This window comes from Drosophila tropicalis, unplaced genomic scaffold (assembly GCF_018151085.1).
Source record: "Drosophila tropicalis isolate 14030-0801.00 unplaced genomic scaffold, ASM1815108v1 contig_593, whole genome shotgun sequence".
NCBI classification, from domain to species: domain Eukaryota; kingdom Metazoa; phylum Arthropoda; class Insecta; order Diptera; family Drosophilidae; genus Drosophila; species Drosophila tropicalis.
This window is the reverse complement of record NW_027173070.1, coordinates 20,543,394-20,569,246: the sequence shown is the minus strand read 5'-3', so window position 1 is coordinate 20,569,246 and position 25,853 is coordinate 20,543,394. Positions and strand designations below refer to the sequence as shown.

The window sequence follows — 25,853 nt, the reverse complement described above, 5'->3', positions numbered from 1 at the left end:
TCATACGGACGGACATGCAGACAGACAGACAAACATGACTAGATCCACTCGGCCATTGATACTGATCAAGAACATATGTATGTATATACTTTATGGGGTCGGAAAATCTTCCCTCTGCCTGTTACATACATTTTGCCGAACTTAATATAATATACATTTCACATTATGGGTGCATGGTATAAAAATATGAATATCAATAAATAGTTAAGTCTAATCTAGGGATTCATAAAATAACAGGGGATGATTTAAAATTAATTTGAATAAAGCTCTCTGGCTGCATCATTTTCCAACACTGTTCAAAATGTCACGAACGAGATTTGATCGTTTTTAAATTTGAAGTACTTATTCTTTTATTACAGTAGAATAACTTTCTTAATTGTTCTTTGTGATTTTACAAGATGTTGGATTTTTAGAAAGTTGTTAACAAAACTGAATTTCGACGAGTTTGAAAATTAAATATTTTCAAAACTACTCTAAAAACGGGATAAAAGTGTTTTTGAAGTTGTATTTTGGATTACTTAACATTCACAAAGTGGAAGATGGTTTAGATCGGATGTAAAAACAAGAAATCTACTTATGGATAAGTCATACTATGAAAAGATAGGATCCAACTCTGAAGGATACAAATAGTGTTTTGTTATACCATGAGATAAAAATGATTCACTTCGATTCGGTTTGATTTCGACTAGCTACACATTGACATGACTAACAATAAGTTATTATTTTAAGATGATTATTATTGAAAAAGGATTAACTAAACGTTAATATCGGTAAGTTTTGTTACTTTTAAATAATTTTGAAATTGGTTCTTTAAACAGCTTAAATAGGAGAATTTCACAGATAATTATTATGTGATTATAATCACACGTTATTTATAGATAACAAACACCATAAGGACTTAAATTCTTCACTCACACTATCAAGGACGCAATTTTGTTTACTTTTATTTTAGCTTACAGTGTAAACCACAAATACTTAAAGTATATTCGAATAGAAAGATTTTGTGAAGCGATTATCTAAAGCATTCTTAAATATCTGGTGGCTTCTACCAAAATTTGAGTTACTGGGCCACACAATGCTACTTTAGGTCACCTTTGTCCGCTCTGTTCCGATTTCAAGTCAATTGCAATAACTAAGGACCAAAAGAATCTTAGAAAGAATCTTAAAGATATCTTATATATTCATGTATTTCAGTTATCAGCTTCAAAATGTATTGAGAGACAACAGGATCCCCCTAAGATAGTCAATGAGAATCATCTATAAAACCAATATTCTCCAGTTAATTGTGAATGTAATGATATTCAAGTAAAATGTAATTACTGAATTGTAAAAGTAATCACAAGTTGCGTCTCAATGAAGACAATTTCCTGTTATAAATAGCTGGCAGTAGCTATTCTCCTGCCCTTCCTTCGCCTCCGCTTGCCTATCAATATCAATTACACTGGGCCACACCCACCTGTCGCCGCCCACAACTTTGAGCTGTTTTTGTAAAATTGATGAAAACATTTCGATTGAATGCATTTTGCAAATGGATGGAAAATGTAAATGCTGTGTCAGGTTAATGGAGCAGAGCACAAGTAAACTGAGGCCCAGGCCAAAGCGGCAAACACAAAGGAATAGAAGAGAAGGAATACATATGTATATAGGGACAGATACAGACAGAGAGAGAAAAAGAAAGATGATAGATATATATATATATATAGAGAGCGAGTAAGAAGTATGTATGATTGAAATGAGAGCTCTGCAAGAACAAATTGTTGTCTCGGAATATGCTTAATACACGTATTCCTGTTGAATATTTTTTTATGTGTTGTGTGGGAACGAACATGCAAGGCGAACGACAATTTACCTTCGCCCACATCGTAGCCCGGACGGTTGGGTGAGAAGAAGAGATGGGTACGATAATGGAAGTTCTCCTCCGGCTGCTGCACAAGACCCATGTCCCTCGAACGTTTCGTTCGATTCGCCTTGGATTGAAGTTTGCCACCGCCGCCGCCCGATTTGCTGGCGCCCTCGCGGAAATTCTTACGAAACATTAAATTCATGTTGATATTGGATTGGATTTAGATTGGTTGTGGCGACTGCGACTGCGACTGGATGAGCTAGTGGGATTGTAGGTGGATGGTGGTGGTGGTGCTGGTATTCAGTGGTCTAGTGGTCCCCTTTGACCCTTAACCGTATAAGGATTTTCTCTAGCCAAATGTGGACTGATGTGTTCGTGTGTTTGTATGTGTCTGTTTAATTGTTTAACATGTGAGTGTATTTGCCAGTGTGCATAAGTTTGTATTCGTATTCAATCAGATTTTTATTGATATTTATTCAGTTTCAGTTTGCTTTAACTTTTTGTTTATTTACTTTAGTTGTTATTGTCACAATTTCTCGTTGCCCTCATTCGACAATTTATTTGCCTTGAGTCCACCAACAAAACCATAAACGAAACACAATTTCAAATCGAAATTGGAAAATGGAAAAGTGTTAAAAATAAACAACAGGTAGAAACAACTTTGTACCGGTTTATAAGTATTTTTTCTAGCGTTCAGGTTGGCCGATTTGCGCATTTGTCATTTTGAAATGTTTTTTTTTTTTTTTTTTTGTTTTCATTACATTTTATATATTTAGAATTTTGTAGTATGTGTGATTTTATTTCTTTTTTTTGTGTGTGGTCAATAAATCTGCACTCAGAGAAAAAAGTTAGAGCGAAAATATGCCATGCATCTGGGATTAACCGAAACCCATTAACAAATGGTTAAGTCAAAGCATTTCAGCAAGAAGGAACTCCATGTCCAATCCAAGCGATTGCGTTAGCTTCTAATAATTTTTAAGCCAATATTCAATATAATTTCTATAAAGTTTCTACTGCAGTTTCAAGATCATCTAGATACAAGAGTTTTGAATGAATAGATCCAAAAAGCAAATAACTCTATAAACGTTAAAGTTTTATTATTATTATTATTATAAGTATAGGATTTACATACTTAGTTGTAAACTATCAACCAACTAAGGCCTTCGGTATAGACGTAAACTTCATCCATACACTAGCCTGGGATTCGAGCCCGGATCCTCGTTGTTCAGTTAACTAAATGACAACCTTAAAGTTGTTTTTATTTCATTCTAGAAAAACATAAATTTTTAAAAGTTTGTTTTGAACAACAGAAACGAGTGAAAATTAATAGAATAGACTTCAACTCAGTAGTAAACGAATACAAGGTGAACTCAAACTCGGATCCGTATTCGTATGTATGAGTTCCTATTTAAACTTTCACAGGAAAAGTAAAGACTTTACCTTATTCGTTTTTCGAATATCGAATACCTTGTTCAATGAACATGGTCAAACAAGTAAAGTAGTTGAACACTCGTTTTTGCTTTTGAATATATTCATGCAATGCTCTATCAAACATTTAAACATAAACAAAATAATCATATCAACATAAATGTGATAAATTATATTTTTAAGCTTTTGAAGTATTCTTGGGTTTGAACAACATTCATATAAATATGTTACCTATATCTTTTAGAAACATATCCTTAAATTAACAATGATAGAAATCCCAATGACTTTAAAATGGACTCTCTTTCTGTAAATTTTCTTTGATCAGTTTGTAAGTTAAAATGAAAAGTCTAATAAATGTCTGAAAAAAGTCCATTTAACATAAAAATTATGAAAAGTTTTCAAAACTAACAAAAATGATTTTTGGCATCATCTGTTTGGAGTCTGTTTGGTAAAACTTGTTAAATTGAGGTCAATAAATCTTACGAATTTATAAGACTTTAAATCATGGGCAGCACAAAATGTGAGCAGGTTGTCTGTATAGCCTATTCAAGAACCCACCAAGTTCTATCATCAGCAGACTTTGCTAAAGAATCCACAGTTCTAATGGCCATACTATATTTTCAACGCTTAAAGTAGTTGGGAATTGTAACTAAATGAAGCGAAAACAGAATGGCAAAGCTTGCAACTGCAGATTCCACCTTTTTTATGTGGATACCCTTGGGCGCTATCGGAATTAGGCTTTTTCAATAATAATTTAAATTTTTGACAAGGATTCAGACAGATATCTTTTAAATGATGTGTAATAAGTTATTGTTTCATATCAAAAATATAAATAAAAACTAAATATCTTTAAACTTGATCTTGGAGAGAATGAACTTTGTTAGATTTGATTAAGGCAAGCATCAACAAAACAAAAAAGTCCACGATACTTAATTCTTTAACTTAAAATTTAAGCAGGGAAAGGCAAGAGAAGGAAAAGTTAAAATAGTGTTTTCTTTTTCTGTTCAGTTTGGGGCAGAAGGAAATTGCTTGTTTCCGCTGGCCAAGCAGTTGAGCAAATCAACTCGACTTGGCCAAAGGATACGCCAGTTCCTTGTTTGCTCCTTCTAACAAGCAAATGGAGAGAAAGTGAAATTAAAAATACTTGGGCAATTAGAATTGGCTCTGCGCTAAGTCGAAGGGTTGCATGTGAGTGTGTGTGTGGGTGTGGGTGTGTGCGTTTAATTAGTTCAAGTTGTGCTGTAATTAGTTTTATTGCTGCTTATTGATTGCCTCTTTGCGATAAATTTGGACTGTCGACTTTTTGGTAAGAGAGAGAGAGAGGGAAAAAAATTCGTGAGGAAATGGCTTTAAGTGTAAATTGAAAAGTGCTTAGCCAAGTTTTGCTGTTGGCCTTAGGGTAATTTATAGCAGCTGCTCGGCTTCAAGTGAGCTGTTAAAAAAGGCCAATTTGAATTTACGGCCAAGTAATACTCATTCAAGACATAAAATTTGCAAGTGGAAAACTGCCAACAACGAGGATTGATTGAAATTTCCCAAAGCAATACAAATATTGCGCATACGACACGTTGTCGACGTGAAATGCAATTCTCATTGCTTCTATTGCGGATTTCTATCAACGAAATCATTCTTCCAAACACCCACAAAACTCGCTGATCATTTCAATCATCCATGCCAGAAAATGGGTAATAAAATTTTTACAACTTTCCTGTCGCAAGTGGCAACTATAATTAAGTTTTGTTTTTTTATGACGCCAAGTTACAAACCAAAATGTCTGTCATTAAAATCGCTTAGGTGGAAGACAAAGCAACAAAAATGTGAAAAGCAATCAACTAGCAATCAAGCGGCAGTCAAGAGATAGATAATAAAGCCAAAATGAAAATTCACTTTACCGGCCAAAAATAAACAAGCAAATAAATTTTGTGGGCTCTTTGGCAAGTGTAAGCAAGCCAAAATCAGCAAAAAGAGCATGGCAACGTATTCAAGATACCCTAACAAAAAGACAACATTTGCTTTCATATATACTTATTTTTAAAAATTACCACCAAACTGTAACTAACTTTCTTTCTTTCTTTTCTTTATTCTATTGTGTTTGTTGTTCACTTAAAACATCTTTTTGCTCGTTTTTAGCAATGTTAACTAGGAAAACTTAATGTAAAACTGTTCGACTAATAGAAAACAAGAAATTCTATTAATGGAAATGTTAATAATTTATGTAAACAGAGAATAAATCAATTTGTTAAACTGCTAAATATAATTTAACCTATTATTTTTAAAAAATTTTAATTATTTTTTAAGGTCTTTAAGCTACAAATTCAGCCTTCTTGATGGAGAATATATTTTAATAATATTTTTATGTTTAAAACTAAGTTTAAAAGTTATTTTCTAACAAATTATTATAAGCCGAAAACAGAGAATAGTTTCTATTCCTCTGTATACTTTGCGTTGATAAAATCTATTGCTTTCATTTTAAGAGATACAAAAAGTAAAAATTTCTGATAATAATTCTTTTAAACAAAAGATCAGATAAGACTAAATAACCCATAATGGCCTTAGCTACCATCCATTAACTAGTAAATACAGTGAAACCTTCGACTCCCTGACATCGCACTTGAATACTTAAATTGATATACCCAATAGTCATATTAATGCAGGGTATAAAAAAACGAAAGAAACAAAAAAAAACGTAAATTATAAAATTAGAATTTGTTCGTTTTTTTGGCTTTTGGTGAGTTCTTTTTCGGGCCAGGCACGTGCGGGGTGGCCTATTGTACATGACCTAGGCAGAGGCAGAGCCAGAGGCAATGGTATGTAAGTAGCTGCCTGAGAGCATTAGTAGACTGCCAAAGGCCCTTGACCTTGTGCGAATAGTGTGTAGAGTGTGTTGAGCATGTGTGGGTGGGTGGGTGAGTGTGTGTGTGTGTTTTTGCCATTTTGTTTGATTGCTTTCGACCATAGGCTGATACATACATAGAGATACATGTGCTTAGGCTCTTTAGATATAAAAAATTAGCTGCTGAAAAGGAAAAATTTTCATTTGTTATTTGGCCAAGCCGAGCAGAAAGTTGAATTATTGTTTGTTTTTTAGATCTATGTACATATGTATATTTTCAGTTATATTTGGTACATTATGATTGTTTTATTTGTTTTTTCATTTCACAGCAACAAATTATGCAAATGCCATAGAATATTTCACTTTTTGCTAGTTTCGAAACCGGTCGAAACTAGTTTGTAACTAGTCTGTTACGAATTTTGCACCTTAAGGACACATTTCAACGATATAAAATTTTCATAGAATTCCCCAAAGTGGGACTAGTTTGTTTTACCAATTGTCAAATTAAATTATACAAAAACACAGATACATATACATATGTAGAAGTTACATACATATGTACAATTGTCTTGGAAATTGATGGAATTGAATAAAGTGTTCTATTAATAATTCACAAACATGAAATGGACACGCCTTCTTAGATAGATAGATATACATATGTAGATGGCTTATACTAAAATGTATCAATTGAAACACTCAGCACACACATACACACAGAGGCACTCACGCACACAAATGGAATTACACACACGCAAAATATTAAATATATATATTTATATACATATAAATATCGTAAAAACGTTTTGTCTGCGACGCGGCAAATATTCAACTGACACTTGAGGAAAGCTTTTCGCCAGGTTCGGATCTCTTTTTGCCGATTCATTAACTTGAATATGACTATGACGACACAAATTTATGAAAAATACAGAGCAGAGAACACGAAAATAAAAACAGCAAGAACAACAACAGCAGCAACAACAACCAAACTAAAATTAAAGGGAAAACAAAAGCTCTTGGCTTTCGCATTTGTCACTTGTTGCGCATACGCCGTGTGTTCGCAGTACTTTCATTTAAACTTTATTTTATTGTATTTATTTGATTCAAAAATTATATTTCGTGCGCACAATGTCAGCAATTAAATTGAAATAAATGGAAATGAAAATGAAAATAGAAGTCAGGTCACGAGTATAATGAATGTCCCAACAGGAAATGTTGCCCCAGATGGGTATATTAGACTGGTTAATGATTGTCTACGTGGTTCTAGCATACTTTTGAGTCCTTGACATGTCATGATAGCAGGGTATCTGTAGGTCTGCACTTTGACATTAGTCACCTTAGTCACAGTTTTTGTGTGTACACAGGTCCCAAGCATAGACGTAGCTGTTGGCCTACCAAAGGGGGGTTTATTAAACAATTGAATACTTTTTCAAAAAAGACTTCATTCTTCAATAAATTTAAGTTATTCAGGACTGTTCCCGTTCTCGTAAAGTAAAGTAATTTCTAATTCTCTTACAAATTCATGAAAGTTGGATCTATAAATCTGTAATAAGTTGACAACAATTCTAATTAATAATGGAAATTTTCGTTTTAACCATAAATTTATAAGAATTATTCTTTGCAGGCAACAAAATTGAATGTGAATGAAGTAATTAAGTCGTCTCGCCGACTTACCGCCGAGACGCATTTACGTATTTTGAAAAAAGCATATCCATATCTTAGTATCGGCTAACTGCAGCTGCCTTATGGAAAAAAGTTTATATGCATAACTGGACTATTTTTTGTCCGATTTTAATCAAATTTGGTATTTTGCTGGATATTAGTCTCAAATTTAAGAGTGCCCAATTTGATTTCACAAAGTCGAAAATTACGTGAGATAATCAAGTTTTTTCAAATTACGGTTGCGGAAAGGAGCGTGGCAAAATCTTTAAATATACAAAATGTGCGTATTTACTAACCAAATATATATATCAAATATGGTGTCTCTCTAGCTAAAATAGCTTTTGAGAAAAACGCCTTTTTTTTAAATTGCGGAGCCGGAAAGGGGCGGGGTAAAAATTTAAAAAAAAATCATGCTGATCAAGAATATACATACATATGTATATACTTTATGAGTATACTCTGTGCGTTCCAAATACAGATCACTTTTAAATATAATACTCTCTGCAAGGGTAAAAAAAATTATCACACTAGTTGAAATGGAACTGTCGCTTTCTCTGTTTCAATCGAAATGTTTATGCCATTCCAATGGTATTAATTAATGACAAATATACATACATAGGTAAATATTTACTTAAGCTACTCGAGATTTCAGTGTTGAAAAGTGGGGAAAATCGGCTACAGCTAGATTTCAGTGTTGGCAAACGCTATTTTTTATTTGGCGCGTTGTTTGACCGCCCTGGTAGCCAAATATTTTACTCTAAACTATAAATTCGAGGAATATTCGGCTGCTCTGGCAGAAATATTGTAAACTCAACAATATTTTCATTTATTGTAAATAGTACGAACAAAAGATTCAAAAAGCCCGCGTAATCGAGTACCCGAAATTTTGCCAGATGCCAAATCTCTAAATTTGACAGCTTTTTTTTAGATATAGTCCCGCTAAAAACATAAAATACATAACACATTATCTATAGTAAATAGTTATACACCTCGGCAACCCTGTAAGCTGATATAGTAGGCAAAACAAAAACATTTCAACAAATATTTCGAAAACAACAACTTCGAAAACTGTACTGGGAACAAGAACAGTCCTAAATTACATAATACACTAGATATTCCCGCCTATCGAACTATTAAAGACCCTTCAGGCTTGTCATGCTTGATGAAAGTAATCGTCAGAGTTGTCTCCACCAATTAACATCATTTTTTAGCCAAGAAATGTCAATAAGTGATTTTTATCTCTGGTCACACTAAGCTCAGTTTGCACGCGTGTTTTTCCTGTAGTTGATTTATAAATTTTGTTTGCGAAAATAAAGAAAGAGCTACAATTATGGCGCAATTCGATCTAGTGCACATCAACTGTCAATATCTGGACAGACATTTGACGTTTCCTTTGCTGGAGTTTTTGTGCGGCAAGGAGATCTACAACCAGCGAGAGCTACTGGAATACATTCTGGAGACGGTAAAGAAGACGAACATGATTGATTACACCATGGACACACGGAAGCGCCTGAATCTGAGCCAGGAGATGCCCGAAGAGTTGGTGCAACAAAAAGCCGACGTCCTGGCCAAGCTCAAGCAGTTGCAGAAGGAGGTGGCCCCCATCATGAAGGCCACCAATATTCTGAAGGATAGCGAGACGATGAAGGATTCGAAAACATTTGTCAGTGCCCTGCAGAGGGATTACAATTTCAAAATGGAGCATTTATACAGCGCCTACAAGTTGGCCAAGTATCTGTACGAGTGCGGCAACTATCAGGAGTCGACCTCGTATCTGTATTTCTGTTTGATTGTCATGGCTCCGAGTGACAAGAACTATTTGAATGTTTTGTGGGGTAAACTGGCGGCTGAAATTTTGACATTGAACTGGAATACGGCTCTGGATGATCTGACACGTCTGAGGGATTACATTGATGGCGCCAACTTTTCAACCATTCAGGCCCTGCAGCAGCGGACTTGGCTCATACACTGGTCGGTGTTGGTGTTCTTCAATCACCCGAAGGGCCGGGATCTGATCATCGAGATGTTCCTGAATAAGCCATTGTATTTGAATGCCATTCAAACCATGTGCCCCCATATTATGCGTTATTTGGCCACAGCCGTGATCATTAACCGTACCCGTCGCAATGCCCTCAAGGACTTGATCAAGGTTATCCAACAGGAGTCGTATACCTATCGCGACCCTATAACCGAATTCCTCGAGTGCCTGTATGTGAATTTCGATTTTGAGGGTGCTCGTCTCAAGTTGCACGAATGCCAGACGGTCATCCTCAACGATTTCTTCATTGTGTCCTGTCTAAATGAGTTTATCGAGGACGCGCGTCTAATGATTTTTGAAACCTTCTGCCGGATCCACCAGTGCATCACCATTAGCATGTTGGCTGATAAGCTCAACATGAAGCCCAACGAAGCCGAGTGCTGGATAGTCAACTTGATTCGAAATGCCCGTCTCAATGCTAAAATCGATTCGAAGCTTGGCCATGTTGTGATGGGCACCCAGCCCTTGAGTCCCTATCAACAATTGGTGGAGAAAATTGACTCCCTGTACATGCGTTCGGAGCATTTGGCCGATCTAATTGAGCGTAAGAGCAAACAAAAAAATCAAGAATCCATTGACTCCTGGAAATATTATTAGATATGTGGCCAAAGGATAAGTTTTTAACTTAAATTTTGATTTTGTAACAAGATTTTTTCTCATTTGAGGGGGGAATAAAATAAGTTTCTTGTTCGCCTAGACAAAAAAGACATGAATTTTAATTAATTAATTAATAATGATACCCATTTAAGTTTTATTCTAACTACATGACTAGCATGTTATCCAAGCTGAGTCCTTTATGACCTTGAATTTTTATGGTTTAAAACGGAGGCTTGGAAAATATCAGCACACGCGATATTTCCTGCTTACATATATCCGGAAGACGTACCAACCGAAGGCCCTTTCAAGTTTGTATGAGGACCAACCAAGTCATCGAACTTTAATTGCTACAACTGGACGGACATTATAAGCGGAGTCGTTATGAACGGATTCTAATGTACTTAATAAAGGGGAAAATGAACTCAATAATTTCCCCTTCTAAATCTGAAGGCATTATAAAGAATGATCTATTGAATGAAACCCCAAACTAAAACCAAAATGGTTTGTGTTTTAACAATTTATATGTTTAAAAAAGGAATAGGACACAAAATTTAGTCCCAGATCAGCTACTACAGAAATAGTTCAAGTCAGTTGCCCGATTAACTCGATCCTGATTTTGAAAGGATCTATGTATAATTCTATCGTGACAAGTTTTGTGTCAAAAGTAGACACAAAAGGGTCGACAATATGAATATTTCGTCCTTTGACCCCTCCACTGGGACGTCCCTGCACTTGTTCCTTGTTATTATTGTTATTTACTGCGTGTTTTCCGTTCGCGTTTTATTGATTATGTTCTGTCTCTGTTCTGTGTTCTTTTTTTCCTGTCATCCACTCACAAATTCCCGTGACAGAGTTCGACTTTTCTTCTTTCTTTTTTTTTTTTTGTGTGTGTTTTGAGTTCTTCTTTTGGTCTAGATGTTTTTCGCCTTTTAGGCAGCTGCCTCTGACTAATTGCTGGCCATAAAAACCAGCAAAAAAAGGTCAAAACAAAGGCAGAAAAAATTATAAATAATTTACCTAATTATGACGACAATTACAAATGCGGTTAAGCTATGCAGAGCGAATAAAAAAAACTTATTAAAACGATGACGAACATTTAAGCAAGTAAATTTAATTAAATATGTCAACGACCTTCAAACAAAAGTAGACTGAACGAAGGGAGAACCAAAAGAAAATCAAGTCGAATAGACATTTATGGAATTGGCTTTTTCCCACATTTTCACTTCATTTGCCTACCTGACTCCCGTTCTCATGGTGGCGAGTGAATAATTTATTAGGGATTTTGTTATGCAGTTGGCCAAAGCCTCAACTCAGGCTCAACTGCCTAGAGACGACAACATGATGTGATTTACATATGTCTAAGCTGCAGGCAACATCTAGTCTACATCCCAGTGTCTTCTTTCTCCTGCCCACTGCTCTCCTCTGCCATGTTTGCTGCAATGAATCAGAGAGAGCTTTAGTCCTTTGACTGCTTTGTTGCTTTCCAGAGGATAACAAATCACCGGTGCACCACTATTAAAACACAAACTGCATTTTTATTTGCCACACAAAACTTTAGCACGCGCTGACATGCGGCAAAAAAAAGAAAACCAAAGACCCCAACACGCAACATCAGTCTGAACTTTATCCTGCTAACTGAAGTTGGTTAAATACTCTTTAAAAATAAAAGTAGCGACATTTTTGTCAAAGTCTCTGTGTTCAAGTGTCTCTTAACTAAGTTTATTATGTAGCCTAAATCAACTGGGAAAAGAAGACATAAAAATTTGAATCTTTTTCCATCCTTTTCCTAGAGGCAGGAGAACCGCTTGGGAAACATTTCATCAAGAAAATGTCTATGGATTTGTGGTACATAAAAATACATAAGAATGTTTAGGATAAGTTTTTTGTTGAACTCTTTTATTAAGTTTTGTTAGCCAAAACAGATTGAAGAATGGGTTTAAAATGTTTCGATTGACACAACTCTCGAGAAGTGAAGAACTGATTGGTCTGGATTCTGGGAGTATCATATTTTTTCACTAATCTATCATTTTGAAAGCTGTTTTCGGAGCTAAGAAAACATTCTGGGCAAAATTCATAGACTAGTTGATATTACAAGAACTTATGAATCCTATCTAATCTCATTAAAAGTAAAAAAAAATCATCAATCCAATTTATCGTTATCTTTTCTGAAGTATTGAGGTAAGGCACGAGCTTAGAAGGCATTATGAATATATATAAATAAAACCCAAAAGATTGTGATTTCTTTATTAAGAAATGCTAAAGTTGTTTGCGTTGAGAATATGGCTATTGCGGATTCCAAGATTTAGCAATAATATCCTTAGGAAACGACTTTAAAACAAACTTATTCCCCTTTTTGTGTTTCCTATGAACTAAACCAAAATTCACCTCGAAAGAATGTTAGGTTTAATATAAGCAAAGTTTTAATATTTGATTATCTTTCACTCTACTTACATTTCTGTCATTATTCACTTCATTATGGTAACTATTCAATCACTATTTTAAATATGTATTATTGTTTTAGCTGTCACACTGTGCGTATAAGTTATTTTTGACAAAATGATGGGACCTAATAGATTGGAGGCCCAGAGCTACCCAGGACTGTAAATTCGTAACTGTAGAGTCCATTGGCGGATATACAGTGGAATACAGAGTATTGGAAAGATCCTTTAAATGCGAATTCTCGGAATGTTTACTACATACTTTGAGAGTATATTTCCCCCATAAAGATTCGCCTATAGTCGCAGTTTAAGACGTCAGTTTTGATTTCGTAAATTTGGTTCTTATAAAGATGGAATTTGAGACTTACAATCTTAAGTAAATAGTTTTATAGCTTTACACAAAGTTTCAAAGGTTTCCTTCGCCTTTACCAACTTTCAAACAGAGCCTCGAGTTTTCAGAAGTTAACATTTTTGTATATTTCTTTAATACTGAAATGGAATTTTATATTAAAGGTCATGTAAAGAGCCAAAGTATCATCCAGATAGTTTAAGTGCTTCACTTGACTCAAATTGAAAGATAATTACCTTGAATTATAAACTTCAAATACTTTATAAAAAAGTGTTTTCTTTTTACTGCCAAGGTCAGGAGCATGGCAAACAGCTTTTAATTTTGGCGCTTCCCCTAACTAAACGGGAGACATTTTTCAGTGTTTGTTTGTTTTGTTACCAATTTGACTATCTAGTTGGTATACCCCTCTCTCTCTCTCTGTCTTAGAGGGCCAACTAACTGCTGTCCTGGCAACCCATAAACAATTTGGTTAAGTGCCCTTCCCCACCTAGCACGCTACCCCACCGCCACCCGCAACATGCCATTGCATTTACAACTGCAATAATGATCTAAATGAAATTCTTTGCTTCATAAATATAAATGAATTAGTTTTCATGGCCCGAGAGCAGCTAAAGTGCCAGAAAGTGTCACATTTTTAGTTGTCGTTGTTGGCTTTTAACTTGTTCATAATGGCAATGAGCTGCTGCTGTAACTGCTGCTTAACTTAACGTGTGCATAAATTTGCCATACTCTTAGCCATTACTTTCATTTTATCCTTTTCGCATTTGCCTCTTCTGTCTTCTTTGTGCCATTTCAGTTTTTGTTTGCGTTTAAGCAGGTCATAACTTTTAGTTGGGCTCTTCTGGCTGCTTGAGAGTAAAGTTGGTGCTTGGCACATGATGATATAGCTGGGATCTACATATATACACTATCACACACCCACTTTAGTCTTAAGGTTAATGCCAAAGTAAGTCAAGTTATTGACTTGACTTTTCAATTAAAGTGCTAGAATGACTATATTTGATGTAAGACTAAAGGTACAGATAGAGCAAGTTCAATTACACCTGCCTCAATGCACTGCATGTCATATCAGAGAACAACTTTTTCTCTACTGAATTGCTTCTGTGTGAGTGTGTGTGTGTGTATTTTGTTTGATAAGCAACTGTCACTAGTGATATATGATTGGCATTTAGTTGTAGCATAGGGAGCTATGGCACTGCCCAACGTAGACCTATGTCACCCTATGACTTATGTTAGATTAGTTGTCCGCCTCAATACTTGTGTGTCAGAGCAGCGAAATGAACAATGTAATGCCGACGCGTCGTTTAAATCAGTTTTTGACATTGTGTGTTTACGTTTGTTTCTCTTGCTTTTTTCATTACAACACAAATCACACTTAACAAACAGCCAGAGAGAAGAACATAAATTACACCATCAGACATTTCCGCCATTTCACATAAAATTGAAAAAAGAATATTGTGCAAATTATGTGTAAATACCACAAAAAAGTACACGACAACGTGCTGGCTAAAAGGTGGAGGGATGGGGGGAACGAGAGAAAATGTGCAGTGAAAATGTGTCGAAAGGGAAATGGAAAGTGGTGAAACCGCAAAGGGAAAAACAGGATGCCACTAGAAGCAGTTTATATGATAAATAAAGTTATTCATACTCATTGCAAATGGCCATAAAACAGCGGGGACAAAATGAGACCAAGTAAAGTTTCCAGCATATGTGGAATCTCCTCTGAGTGTGCCATAGTTAAATTTTCTCTCAAGCATTTTGGTAATTATATAGAAAGACCCACGACCAAGTGGGGACATCTTCAAACATATTTGCATAAAATAGTAAAATCTATATTCTTGTATTTGCATGACACTCATAAACTGGTATTAGCAAAATGCTGATTCCAATTCATAAATAACACTTGGCCATTGTCCATTTGCTGACACTTAAGTATTTAGGCCAACAGAAGACAACACTCTAGGCAAACGCATACAAATTGCTCCCAAAAGCAGCAAAAAGCCAAATGTTAAGATCAAGAATTTTTGGAATTTGTTGCAATTTATTATAGTCTGTATTTATTGACTAAAGCTCAAATATCTAACATTGACTAAGTCTAATTTAAGTAAAAAGTTATTTTCCATAATCAATAGAATGAAATGCAGTTTTCTTCAAAAACATATTTGCAAATGTTGTGTTAAGTAGGGAGTCTTAAGTAAGGAGTCTTAATAAGAAGTCTTAACAGTTTTTACCCAAAATATTTAAAAATTTTAAATAAGTCAAATAAAAGTACAATTTTTTTAAGCAAAAAATATGCAGAATCGACTTAAAATGTTTTGTTTGTTCAAAAATATATCGATATCTGACTAATTTTGGGCTACCTTATGGTATATCGAACTTTTCGTATAGTGAAACACTATTTCGAGTACAATCAAGTTCTATTATCAGTAGACTTTTACAAACACTTTTTGAAGTTTAAAACAAGTTAGGAATTACAACTTGAAGCCAAAAAAAAGGAATTAACTTCAATAAATGTCATAAAGATTGATTAATTAAAAGTTAATAGTGTAATACATCTTCCTAAAAAAGAAAACTAATTAATATACACACATACAAGTTAGCACACGCGTCTCTCCGTGATACACTGCCTTCTAGAAAAAGAAGCATGACCTGCACAACGACCAACTATGATGCAGCGAGAGGTAAGTACCAGAAACCACTGAATGAGTTCCGGGTAGTATTCCCGCTCTCATTAGAAGTCACATTGACAACACACACATCCCATAACCCATCTGAACCTAAACTATCCACTTGTTCCTATACCTGGAGTAAGCACTTTAACGCTTGACCCAATACTAACTTCCTATCACATAGCATAAGCGCTTTTCTATCTACCTTGTAACCAACCCGTTTCTGCTGACTTCACTGGAAGAGCGACCAACTCTTAAGATCACCCACAGTTCGGTAATAGACGTTGGTCAGCCCTCTTGAGGTATGTATATTCAAGGCCCCGAACTCTAGAAGAAGGGCAGTTTTTAATCTGGCCCCGGAACCAGAAGTAAAACCGAATGATTAATATACGAATTATAACGTTGAATCGAAACTTCTGTGTTATTAGTTTCATGGTAAACTAGCATAACTTACGTGAAAGATAAAAAGTTTGTTTTAATATCATATTAACAATCAAAAAATGTCTGAAAAAGCTTCCATACAAGAAATTGTTGGTCCTATATGGACGATTTTGTCTACTGTGAAGCAAGCTCACATGTCTATATGGAAATCTTGTTGACCAACATGTCGTATGATCTATTTTGCCTCCAAAGTTATCATTCTAATATATAAGCAGTAGCCATAAAAATGATTTGTGGTATAAGTATTTAAATATAAAACAAACTTCATTTCGACAATAAGTCATTTACATTCGTATAGAAGGATAATTATAATGGAGATGTTTTCGATCTCACAGAGTATATAGAGAAGACGATTCAATATATATAACTCAACTCAGTTTCACGCTTTCAGTTAGAAGTATTATATGAAATATTTGTGCGATATTCATTCAAGGAATTAAATATTAGATTAGAAGGTCAATTTTAGTTCAGAAACTATATAACACATATAAGTGTTAAAACCGATGATTGAGTATTACGCTCTTGCCCCATAGAAAGTATTCAATAAGTGGTTTCACATAGAGAAGAAAAGAAGTAGTTAACATGTATCCAAGTAGATCTATCTGGAAACTTCTGATGACATGATAGAAAACTTCTCTAGAAAAGTCGGAAGAGGAATAATCAAGTCTTCTTTCAATAATATATTGTAGACGTCTAATTGTTATAAACATTTTTCTAAGAGAAAAGTCTTTAATTAACTATTTTATTTCAATCTCTCACGAATTTATCTGGCCGCGGTTATCTCATCACCTTTTTACTCAAACAACTTACTCATATAATCACATTGAAGTGGTTCTGGAGGCTTCTCATGCATTTGCTTCAGCCAATGCAACAAAGTAGATAATTTACTTCGCCTATTTGGATCTGTGCGTTCCGAATTTAAGATGTTGGTTTCATAATCAAAATTTATATCAAATTTGGCCATTTCAAAAGCCTTCTGCATGGCATTGCGATACATTATTTTCACGTTTCAACTGGGACACACTCCACACTTAACTGTGAGTTTTTTGTTAGTTCCAAGTTCCAATTTGAGGTAGCATTAGTTTGGGGGCTATTATGATTGGGTTTTTGTACACAAAAATTCTGTGATAACTGACTTTTTACCTCGTGGCTGTCGTAAATTTGCAATATCATTTTGTCCAAAGCTTTTGTCAACGATGTTCCATGTCAATCATTTGAGACAGTTTTCGCTTTTCAATTACTCATGCAAACGAAAAGAACGAAAAATAAAGCAAATAGAGGGAAAAATCCCCACTAATTTTTACTGTCATTATTCAAAACAAAATCAACAGAGAAAAATCAACAACAAAGGCAAATAAGAAGAAGATTTATGATGTCGAACAATAGAAATTGTGAAAGGGCAAAATTTTTGATTGGATGGTTGGGCAGAAAGTTTTTGGAAAAATATTAAAATGAAGGCCTCATTTACAACGAGGGTCAGTTCATACAATAGTTATTGGACTGACCCTCGTGTACATGCATTGTTGAAATGTTATCGACTTGAATGCTGTCAAATGTCATTGCCTGATCCAAACGGGCTCAACAAAAGCCTTTTATTCAATTGTTGAAAATTCATCAACATATGTTATAATTTATTGCCTATTTTAGGGGGGCGCTGGCCAAATAATACATAAATTATAGAAAATGACCATCAAAATGGTCCTTGACCACCTAGCTAGGCTAGCCAGCTAGCTGGATGGCATGGTCAACCGCTAATTATGACTGTTATTTATGCGCTTACAAATTGACTAACAATTTGTGATTGCGAGAAACAAACACAAACAAAACTTTGAACAAACCACAACGGGCCATTAGAGAGGAAGTCCGAGCGAATATTCAATGCAATTGCATGGAAGGACGGAAGGAAGACAATTTGATTTTGGTCTCGTTTTCGGTTCAAATATTATCGTATTTAATGGCACATCATAAATTCAAGTTGGTAATGGCAACAATTAGTCCTTGGTTTTGGATTTGAGTTTGGGTTTTTTGTCTTTGTTTCATACTTTTGTGTTTGGTATGATTCAAAAGTCATATTTTTCTTAGTTGTGCTCCAAATGGCAGCAATCCCTTTCTTTTTTGTCCCTGTCAGCACTCCAATGTGACAATTTTTCATTCTAACAGCTAGGCATAAATCTCTAATATATGCTGGAACCAAGGTCTCTCCCTCTCTCACTGGCATAATCTATCTCCCTCTGTCTGTCTAGGTCACACGCTGTGTTTGTGGGTGGCGAAAACTCAATTTCATTTCCACTCAAAAGAAACTATTCAAATGCCACGCAGTTTTTGACATGCTGTAGATTTAAATGAAATGGAAATACCATTCTATATCATTTTCATCCTAAAAGTATTCTACATTTAGAATGCCAAACGGAATTTCATTTACGTGACTTTCAATTAAATGCAGCTACAACTAAAGAGAGTTTCAGTGTTTGTGTGTGGGTGTAACGACAAAAAGTTGTCCCTACTTTTCGCCGTCCATTTATAAGTACGAGGGAAAGATACTTTTCTTTTGGCATTCTTTTTATTTGCGCATTTCTTCGTTCTTTCGTTATTTTTCCTTCAACTGGAGGTTGTAAAAAATACAGCAGCAAACAAATACCACCGACTGCGGATAAGCATGTTAAGGCTGCTGGCAGTGGTAGGCGTGGCATGTCTATAAATTACACGTGTGTGTGTATGTGCTTGGAACCTCCTACAACATCTCCTCGGACGCCATACACTCGTAAATGCAGACATTTCGCGGCAATGTGGCCAGAAAGCGTGATTTCCATGCAGATTGCCGACTTTTAGATACCCTGTGACAAGTATTCACAAAACCATGCAAAGCGAGTAAAATATGAAGACTCTTTCTCACAGAGTTGTAAAGAGAGTCTCTAAACCTTTTTAAAGGGCATACCCCTTATGAGTAAATATACCCCTTTTGATTTAGGGTATCAAAAAGGGTTTAATATACCCTTTATAATAAAGGGTGGTACACAACGGGCATCATACTATATGCATTAAATATTTTTATTGTTAGATTCCCAGCCATATAAAATTTTAACAATTTCATTTTATGGCATTTTCATTTTGGTTGGCATAAATAAATCAAGCAATGAAAAATGTTTTTAGGGTAAAGTGAATAATTGGGCTGGTAAACGATCCTTAGATACTAAATAGAGCAAAAATATAGAAAACAAATAAAAACTCTTCTCCCCCTCTCACCATTTCCCTACCAAGTTGATTCAGTTTGTATAATCCCCAGATTAGCTTTTGTCTCTCCATTGGCTTAGATGCAATGCAGTCAGTGGCATTCTGTGGCATTAGAGAAATGAAATTTATTTCAAACTTTACCCCCATTTGGCAGCTGTTGGCTTAGACCTAAAAAAGAACTCTTTTGGGTTTTTGCCTCTGCCTTCTGTTGACCTTAGACTTACTACTCAAAAACTCTTTTCTTGGCCTTTCACTTTTCTATCCATTTTGCTCCCAATTGACTGTCACTTGCAATCTCTATGCCATTTCTATATCTCTGGCAGCGGATCAAATCAATTAGATGACCTCCGAATCTATGAGAGTCCAACGCTAAATTATTGAATTGCAATTGCAGTAAATTTCTCAGGCCATCTCAATGAAAAATTTAATTGCCACCTACAACTTCGAATTGCCATGTCCGTGTCCGTGTTGGTGTCGATGTTGTTGTCGGTGCATATGTCCGTGTCCGCAGTGCCCATAAATTGTGATAAATGAAGTGATGGTAGCCATGTCGCCAGCTACTTATCAATGTTGCCAATGGACCCCTCGACCAGCAGAGGCAACAAACATGTTTGGCAAACATCCAGAAAAACGCCGAGAATATACAAAAAACCCCAAACTGAGATGAACACTTATTTTTTGATACACTTTAAAATGAATTCTCATAACATTCGGCTTGGCAATTGATGCCAATTTCAATAAAACAAAAGAAAAATGACTGTGAGACTTAGAAAAGTGAAGACTCCTTAGAATTTGGACTTTGAGGTAAGTAAACAAGTTTATCCTTTACAAATTTAGATAGGAAGCATTCAATGCTCTTACAAAATTGAAATAAAGTTACAGACATAGACGGATATAGGGCTGTAAAATCTGGGTACTTTGCCCCCAAAAGTATGCAATAACCATAGGGAATTTGGCTTTTCGAAATTTTAATACGTGCTGCTTGAAGCAAACATTATTCTTTGATTGTATTTAAACCACAAGGCAAACAAAAAGTTATAAATTGTGGACAAACGATCAATACTTTTTCAGCCCATTGCATACTTTATGGAGACCTAATTCAATGGCCAACGGATTCAAAGATATTAACACAAACATTGTGAAATCTTAAAATCGCATTATTCTGAAACGTATATTGAAATTTTCACATAATTGTCCACGCATTCGTCAATTTGTTTCGTTCTGAAACGAGAACCTGCAAAAATGGACGTTGTAATGGTACAAAGCCGAATTGAAACTTGAAAAACCATTTCAATTTTCGTTTTTAAACTTTACATACTCTGGCCTTCAATATCCATATATTACAACTAGTTTCAGTCCATGCGTTTAAAAACTATAAGCTCACAAAGTTCACGATAAATTTCCGCCTATTTCATCAAAACAAACCAGTGACAAAACATCTGACTTGGAAAACAATTGCAGGGCTTAGATAATTTTGCCATTTTCCCTGATTAACTTCTTTATATCTGTATAAAATGGACGATTGGGACTAATGTTGATACCTTTCAGACAGATGTTGACATCTTAGACACAAACAAAACAAATTTTAATAAGAGTCTTTCTAAGGATACTTTCACTTTGTATTTCAAAAGTGTATTTCGAAATTCGATTATTTTTTTCGAGCTGTGGAAAAAAAGAGTATTCAAATTGTCGATGTCAAGCAATAGAAGCCTTTTTTCTGCCGATTGTTGTTGGCATTTCAATTTGCTATTTGTTTTGCGGCAGCCTTATTTCGTATTGTTGTGTGGCATATTCCAATTTTCATTTTCCTTTTTTCTCCCATTTTTTCGCGTTTTTTTTTTTTTTTTTGTGAAGTCGTTTCTCTCTCATGCATATGCAACAGCCTCAGTCAAAACGCTGCATAAATCATACGCAGCGTTGCATGTTGATGAAAGTTGCTGTTTGTGTTGCCTACTTTTAGGTGCGGAAGAGAATCTCTTCTTTGTAAGCTTCTTCTATGGTTCTCTCTATGTCCCTTCCCAATTTGAGTGTTGACTTTTCCTTTTTCGGTCTCTCGTTTTGGTCGGCGAGGGGGGCTAAATATTAATTAACCGGAAAGACGACTTAAGCATGAATCGCTATTAAATTTTCTCAATTTCATTTTAGTGGGTCAGAAAAATATGGCCAAGTGGCAAAGCCATTGGTTCTGTGGGTCATATAGGCTATAGTTTGTGCCTGTTTTGTGGGTCACTTTAAGTATAATTATAATTAGGAACAAGTAGATGCAAGGGAAACTGTCCAAGGGGGAAAAGGGCGAGTAAAAAAGAAAATCTGTCTCACTTTCTTTTTCGTTACGTTGTGGTTTTTGTGGCTTGTTTTTAATGGCGTTGAAATTCATAAATTTTAAATGAAGTCGCAATGCTGTTAGCAATGATTCCTTGAACTTAGTGACTGAATTTAAACGATAAGATTTATAATTAACATAAATCTGAATTTCTATTTACAAAGATATATCATTCGTTAAACCATTCCTCGTCTATCGCTCTCTCTCTCTCTCTCTCTGGTTTTATCTAATCCTAATAGTTCCAATCAGGGCTGACAAATTGCCAATCGATTTTGATTTTTGGCAATCTTTTTTACTTCTTATCTCTCTCTCTCTCTCACTCTCCCACTCTCTCGCAATATTTTTTTTTGGCATTTTCTATTTCTTGCGTTTATGCCCAAAAGTTGTGCTGTTTTCCTTGTTGTTTTTTGTTTTGTTGATTGAATCGAAGACAATGAAATGGCAATCAAAGTCACGTGTTGGCATCGCCAGCTGCAGAACTAGTTAGCATGCTAGATTGCTGAAACATTGGTGTGGAACAAAACATCAACAAAAGAGCAAAAGAATCGAAAACACAAAACACAAAGCATGTTGGTTTCAGCAAAACGAATTCTAAAATACTCTAGCAAATTCAAAAATAGTAAGTATCAATTTCTAACCCTTAGACCTTTAAATATTACACTCACAAACGACATATTAAACATAAGTAACTAAATAAATGAAAATTTCATGGATAAATGTATCTTGCTAAAAACTCAAACATTAAGAGACTAGAGTTTGGTTTAAGAGTTTAAGAGTTAGAGGCTCAATATGAAATATGAAACTATACTAAATAGGCTCATTTGTTTTCAAAGGTTATCAAAATTTTACTGTAAGTATAACATTCTTATTTAATATAATAATATGCAATTCTAAACAGAGTTTTGAATGCTAATGAAAAGTAATGGTAATGCACATTAAAGGCACAACTGAGGAGATCATAAAATATAAGGTATTTAAGATAGAAACTTTTTACTTTTAAAGTCGTTAATACAGTACAATTAGTTCAAGGATTTTCGAAATGCAACTATTGAAGAAACTATGCAATATTCGATTGCTAAAGGATGCTAAAATTTGATTGATCAGATATTTGTCGCCTCTCCTATATCAATCCGTATTCTAGGGCCACTTTCAAGAGTCGAAATTACCATTAGAAACGGACTTTGTTGAGCTATGCAAGAAATGGTTAACTATAGTAATCTTTGCTTCATTTAGTTGTAATTCTCAACTAGTTTTAGTCTGGAAGATACGGTATGGCCATTCCAAATCTAATCTGGTGGCAGATACCTATAGGGACAACATTTCCCTGCTGCCTATGACTAAACATCTTTCGGAAATATTTAAAAGTATTCTTAATTGTCTTTGTACATAATGTAAGTTCGAGGAATTCCTTTCAAAAAAACTATAAATAATATATACTAAGCAGTATGTAAAATTGAAAATCATAAGAGGATCTAGGGCTGCAAAATGGGGAAACTTTGTTCCTAAAAGTATGCAATAGGCTGGAAATGTTTTCATTAAAGGTAAAACTTTTCATAAGACCTCGTAATGTCTATAAACAATGTTTGCTTTGGACATTAAACGACATAACATTCCAGAAATTCTTTATTTGTTAAAGCAAAATAAATTTAAGACTCCTTATTGCATACTTTAGGGAGCAAGATTTCCCAAGTTCACAGCCCTAGATCGGTGTAAATGACTGTGTAGAGTTTAGGAAATGTAAACTTGGGTAATCATTTTTATTTCATGCCAAGCCAAAGCAATGACTCATCTAATATATCACAATAAGTAGAGTATTAAGACACGAAATATTTCAAGGCGAATACATCAAAAATATTGTTATGATTGCCAGGCACAAATGCATCAGCTATAAGGGTCTGGTGGGTACAATGGGTAGAACAGACGACTCAGGTGTGGTGGCAGCTGTAGCCAACCCCAAGCGAACAATCCCAACAATTAGATGCCAAGAAATATTTAAGTATTCATTTGTTTGTATGTATGTGTGAAGGTACCTTTGAGTTTCCCAGCCAATTAAGCTATTAAGGCCTATATTTGTGTGACATGGCATTCTGTCTCTCTTGAATGCATTTGGCTTACCTTTGCTGTTGGGTCCATTGGCCGTCTGCAGCGAGGACATGGGTATGGCCAGGCAGTTGCGCGCAGTCGGCGCTGGCACTGGCAAAGGCAGATCCTGTGGCGGCTCTGAGCGTGGGCAAGGTGAATAGGCAATCTTTCCACGACCTGGTATTGGGCTGACGCGGGCATGTCGACCACCTCCAGCCCCGCTGCTGGCAAGAGCCCCGCCGGCACCGGCGCCACCACGTTCGCTCATCTCGATTGACTGTGGTGCTCAGAGTAAATGCATATTGCATGGCATCATCCTCTTTTCGGTTTAGACCTTGGGCCGGCTCATGCTAAAAAAAGGGATATTGCTGGCAGTATTGAGCATCTCTGGCCGCGGTCGGGCCAGGCTGTCTTCTTCCGGCCACTTTATGCTAATGCGAAAATATCCAAATGTCGCTCTCTCACTAGCTCACTCGATTCAATTGGTAGGTTAAAAGGTATCTTTTATTGCTTTTTATGGACCCTTGAACTTTTTTGCTGAATCCGAATCCGTCCTAGAGATAATGCACCGAGTGCAATTCTTTAATTCATTGTGGGCTGACCGTGAGCGAGGTTACAGGAAAGTGCCAAAGCATCTGTGTGAGTGTGCTTGTTGTTGGTTTCAGTTGCTGCACATGTATAAGTGTGTCTGTGTGCCTGCGGCAAGGACATTCCGCAGCGACTTTACGAATATCCTAACTGCGCTTTACTCCACTACACGAGAGTAACAACAACATCATCATCATCAACTCTGCCATCAACTTCATCATCATTATTCAAAATAATAACAACAACACTAACACAACACTCGCAGCAGCATCGGCGACTGCACCGTTCGATGTCCCGTTAGCAACTGAGACGACACAAAATGGCAATCTACTATATACAACCAGCACGACCATAATAAAAACACACAGAGCACGAGAGCGAGAGACATCGCGAGACAAGGAGAGCGAGAGGATGACAGTTTCTCCTCTCGTATGCCCAAAAATAACACGATGCCAAAACCCGAGCCCGAGAACCATTCAAAATCAAAGCAAAACAAACAAAACAATAGAAAAAGAAACACACACGGAACGTGGCAACCCAGAAAGCGGCAGACTGCAACTTGTCTGCCGCCATGCTCCTCCTCCTCCTGCTCCTTCTACTTCTCCTAAGACGCATTTCACCTCTGCCGACCATGTACAAAATAGCATCCTCCCCACTGCATCCAGTGAGAGAAACAGCACCTGTGTCAGTGAGAGAGCTTTTGGCGGCAAGAGAGTTTCCGGCGTAAAGCTAACGCAACACGGCCAAAGCTTTATTCATTCACAAAATATAAAAACGTAAAGTGCAGAGGAATCTTACGTAGAACCATGGGCGCTTTTACCATATTAACAAAAGATAAAGCTTAAAACCAGTTGAGAATCATTACAAAATGAAAATGAATCGACCGCCAGGCTAACCCAAAGGTTTCTGAGAAAAAACCATCTAGTTCAACATGAATTTAAGCTTCTAATAACAATTTATTATTGACTTTGCCCAGTTCTATCTTTAGGTCAAAAAGTTAGCCGCTTCCTCCGGACAATAATAGAATCATCTTAACGATAAGTAAACGGATATCTGACTCTGAAAACTACGAACTTAAAGTTTGAAATTCCACTCCGAAAAATCTAAGAATTAACCACATACTTTTTATACATTAGCTATACGGATCAGTATGAATCAAGACCAAATCGAAGTGCAAAGATACGTTTCGAATATATGGGATTGTTTGGAGATTATGTGACTTCTGGCTAACGGCGGGCAACAAGAACAAAAACGTCTAAAGTGTAAATTTTCACGACTGACATTTTGCCATAAGAAAGATCACATTATTTAACTGGAAAAGTACAATTGTGTAA

General features: G+C 35.7%; 2 protein-coding genes across 5 annotated transcripts in view; one reads left to right on the top strand and one right to left on the bottom strand.

Annotated features, from left to right (window-relative positions):
• The window catches only part of LOC137575838 (uncharacterized), a 29,634-nt gene extending 4,944 nt beyond the window's left edge, over window positions 1–24,690 (bottom strand). The window contains exon 1 of one of the 4 annotated variants that reach the window (XM_068288544.1): window positions 23,965–24,690. In XM_068288544.1, the coding sequence (XP_068144645.1) occupies window positions 23,965–24,199 (235 nt within the window). In that variant the 5' untranslated portion in view covers window positions 24,200–24,690. Of the gene's footprint in view, window positions 1–1,849; window positions 2,988–17,105; window positions 17,359–23,964 lie in introns of those variants that run through there. The other 3 variants (XM_068288546.1, XM_068288541.1, XM_068288545.1) reach the window with 3 other exon arrangements.
• On the top strand, window positions 8,757–10,500 carry LOC137577094 (eukaryotic translation initiation factor 3 subunit E-1). Its single transcript, XM_068290475.1, has one exon. It carries the CDS (start codon window positions 9,094–9,096, stop codon window positions 10,396–10,398), a length of 1,305 nt encoding a protein of 434 aa, XP_068146576.1. The 5' UTR covers window positions 8,757–9,093; the 3' UTR covers window positions 10,399–10,500.
• Window positions 24,691–25,853: the final 1,163 nt, after the last annotated feature.

Bases quoted from the DNA above. Each gene is read 5' to 3' on its own strand.
- LOC137577094 (XM_068290475.1), top strand. From the start codon at position 9,094: ATGGCGCAATTCGATCTAGTGCACATCAACTGTCAATATCTGGACAGA.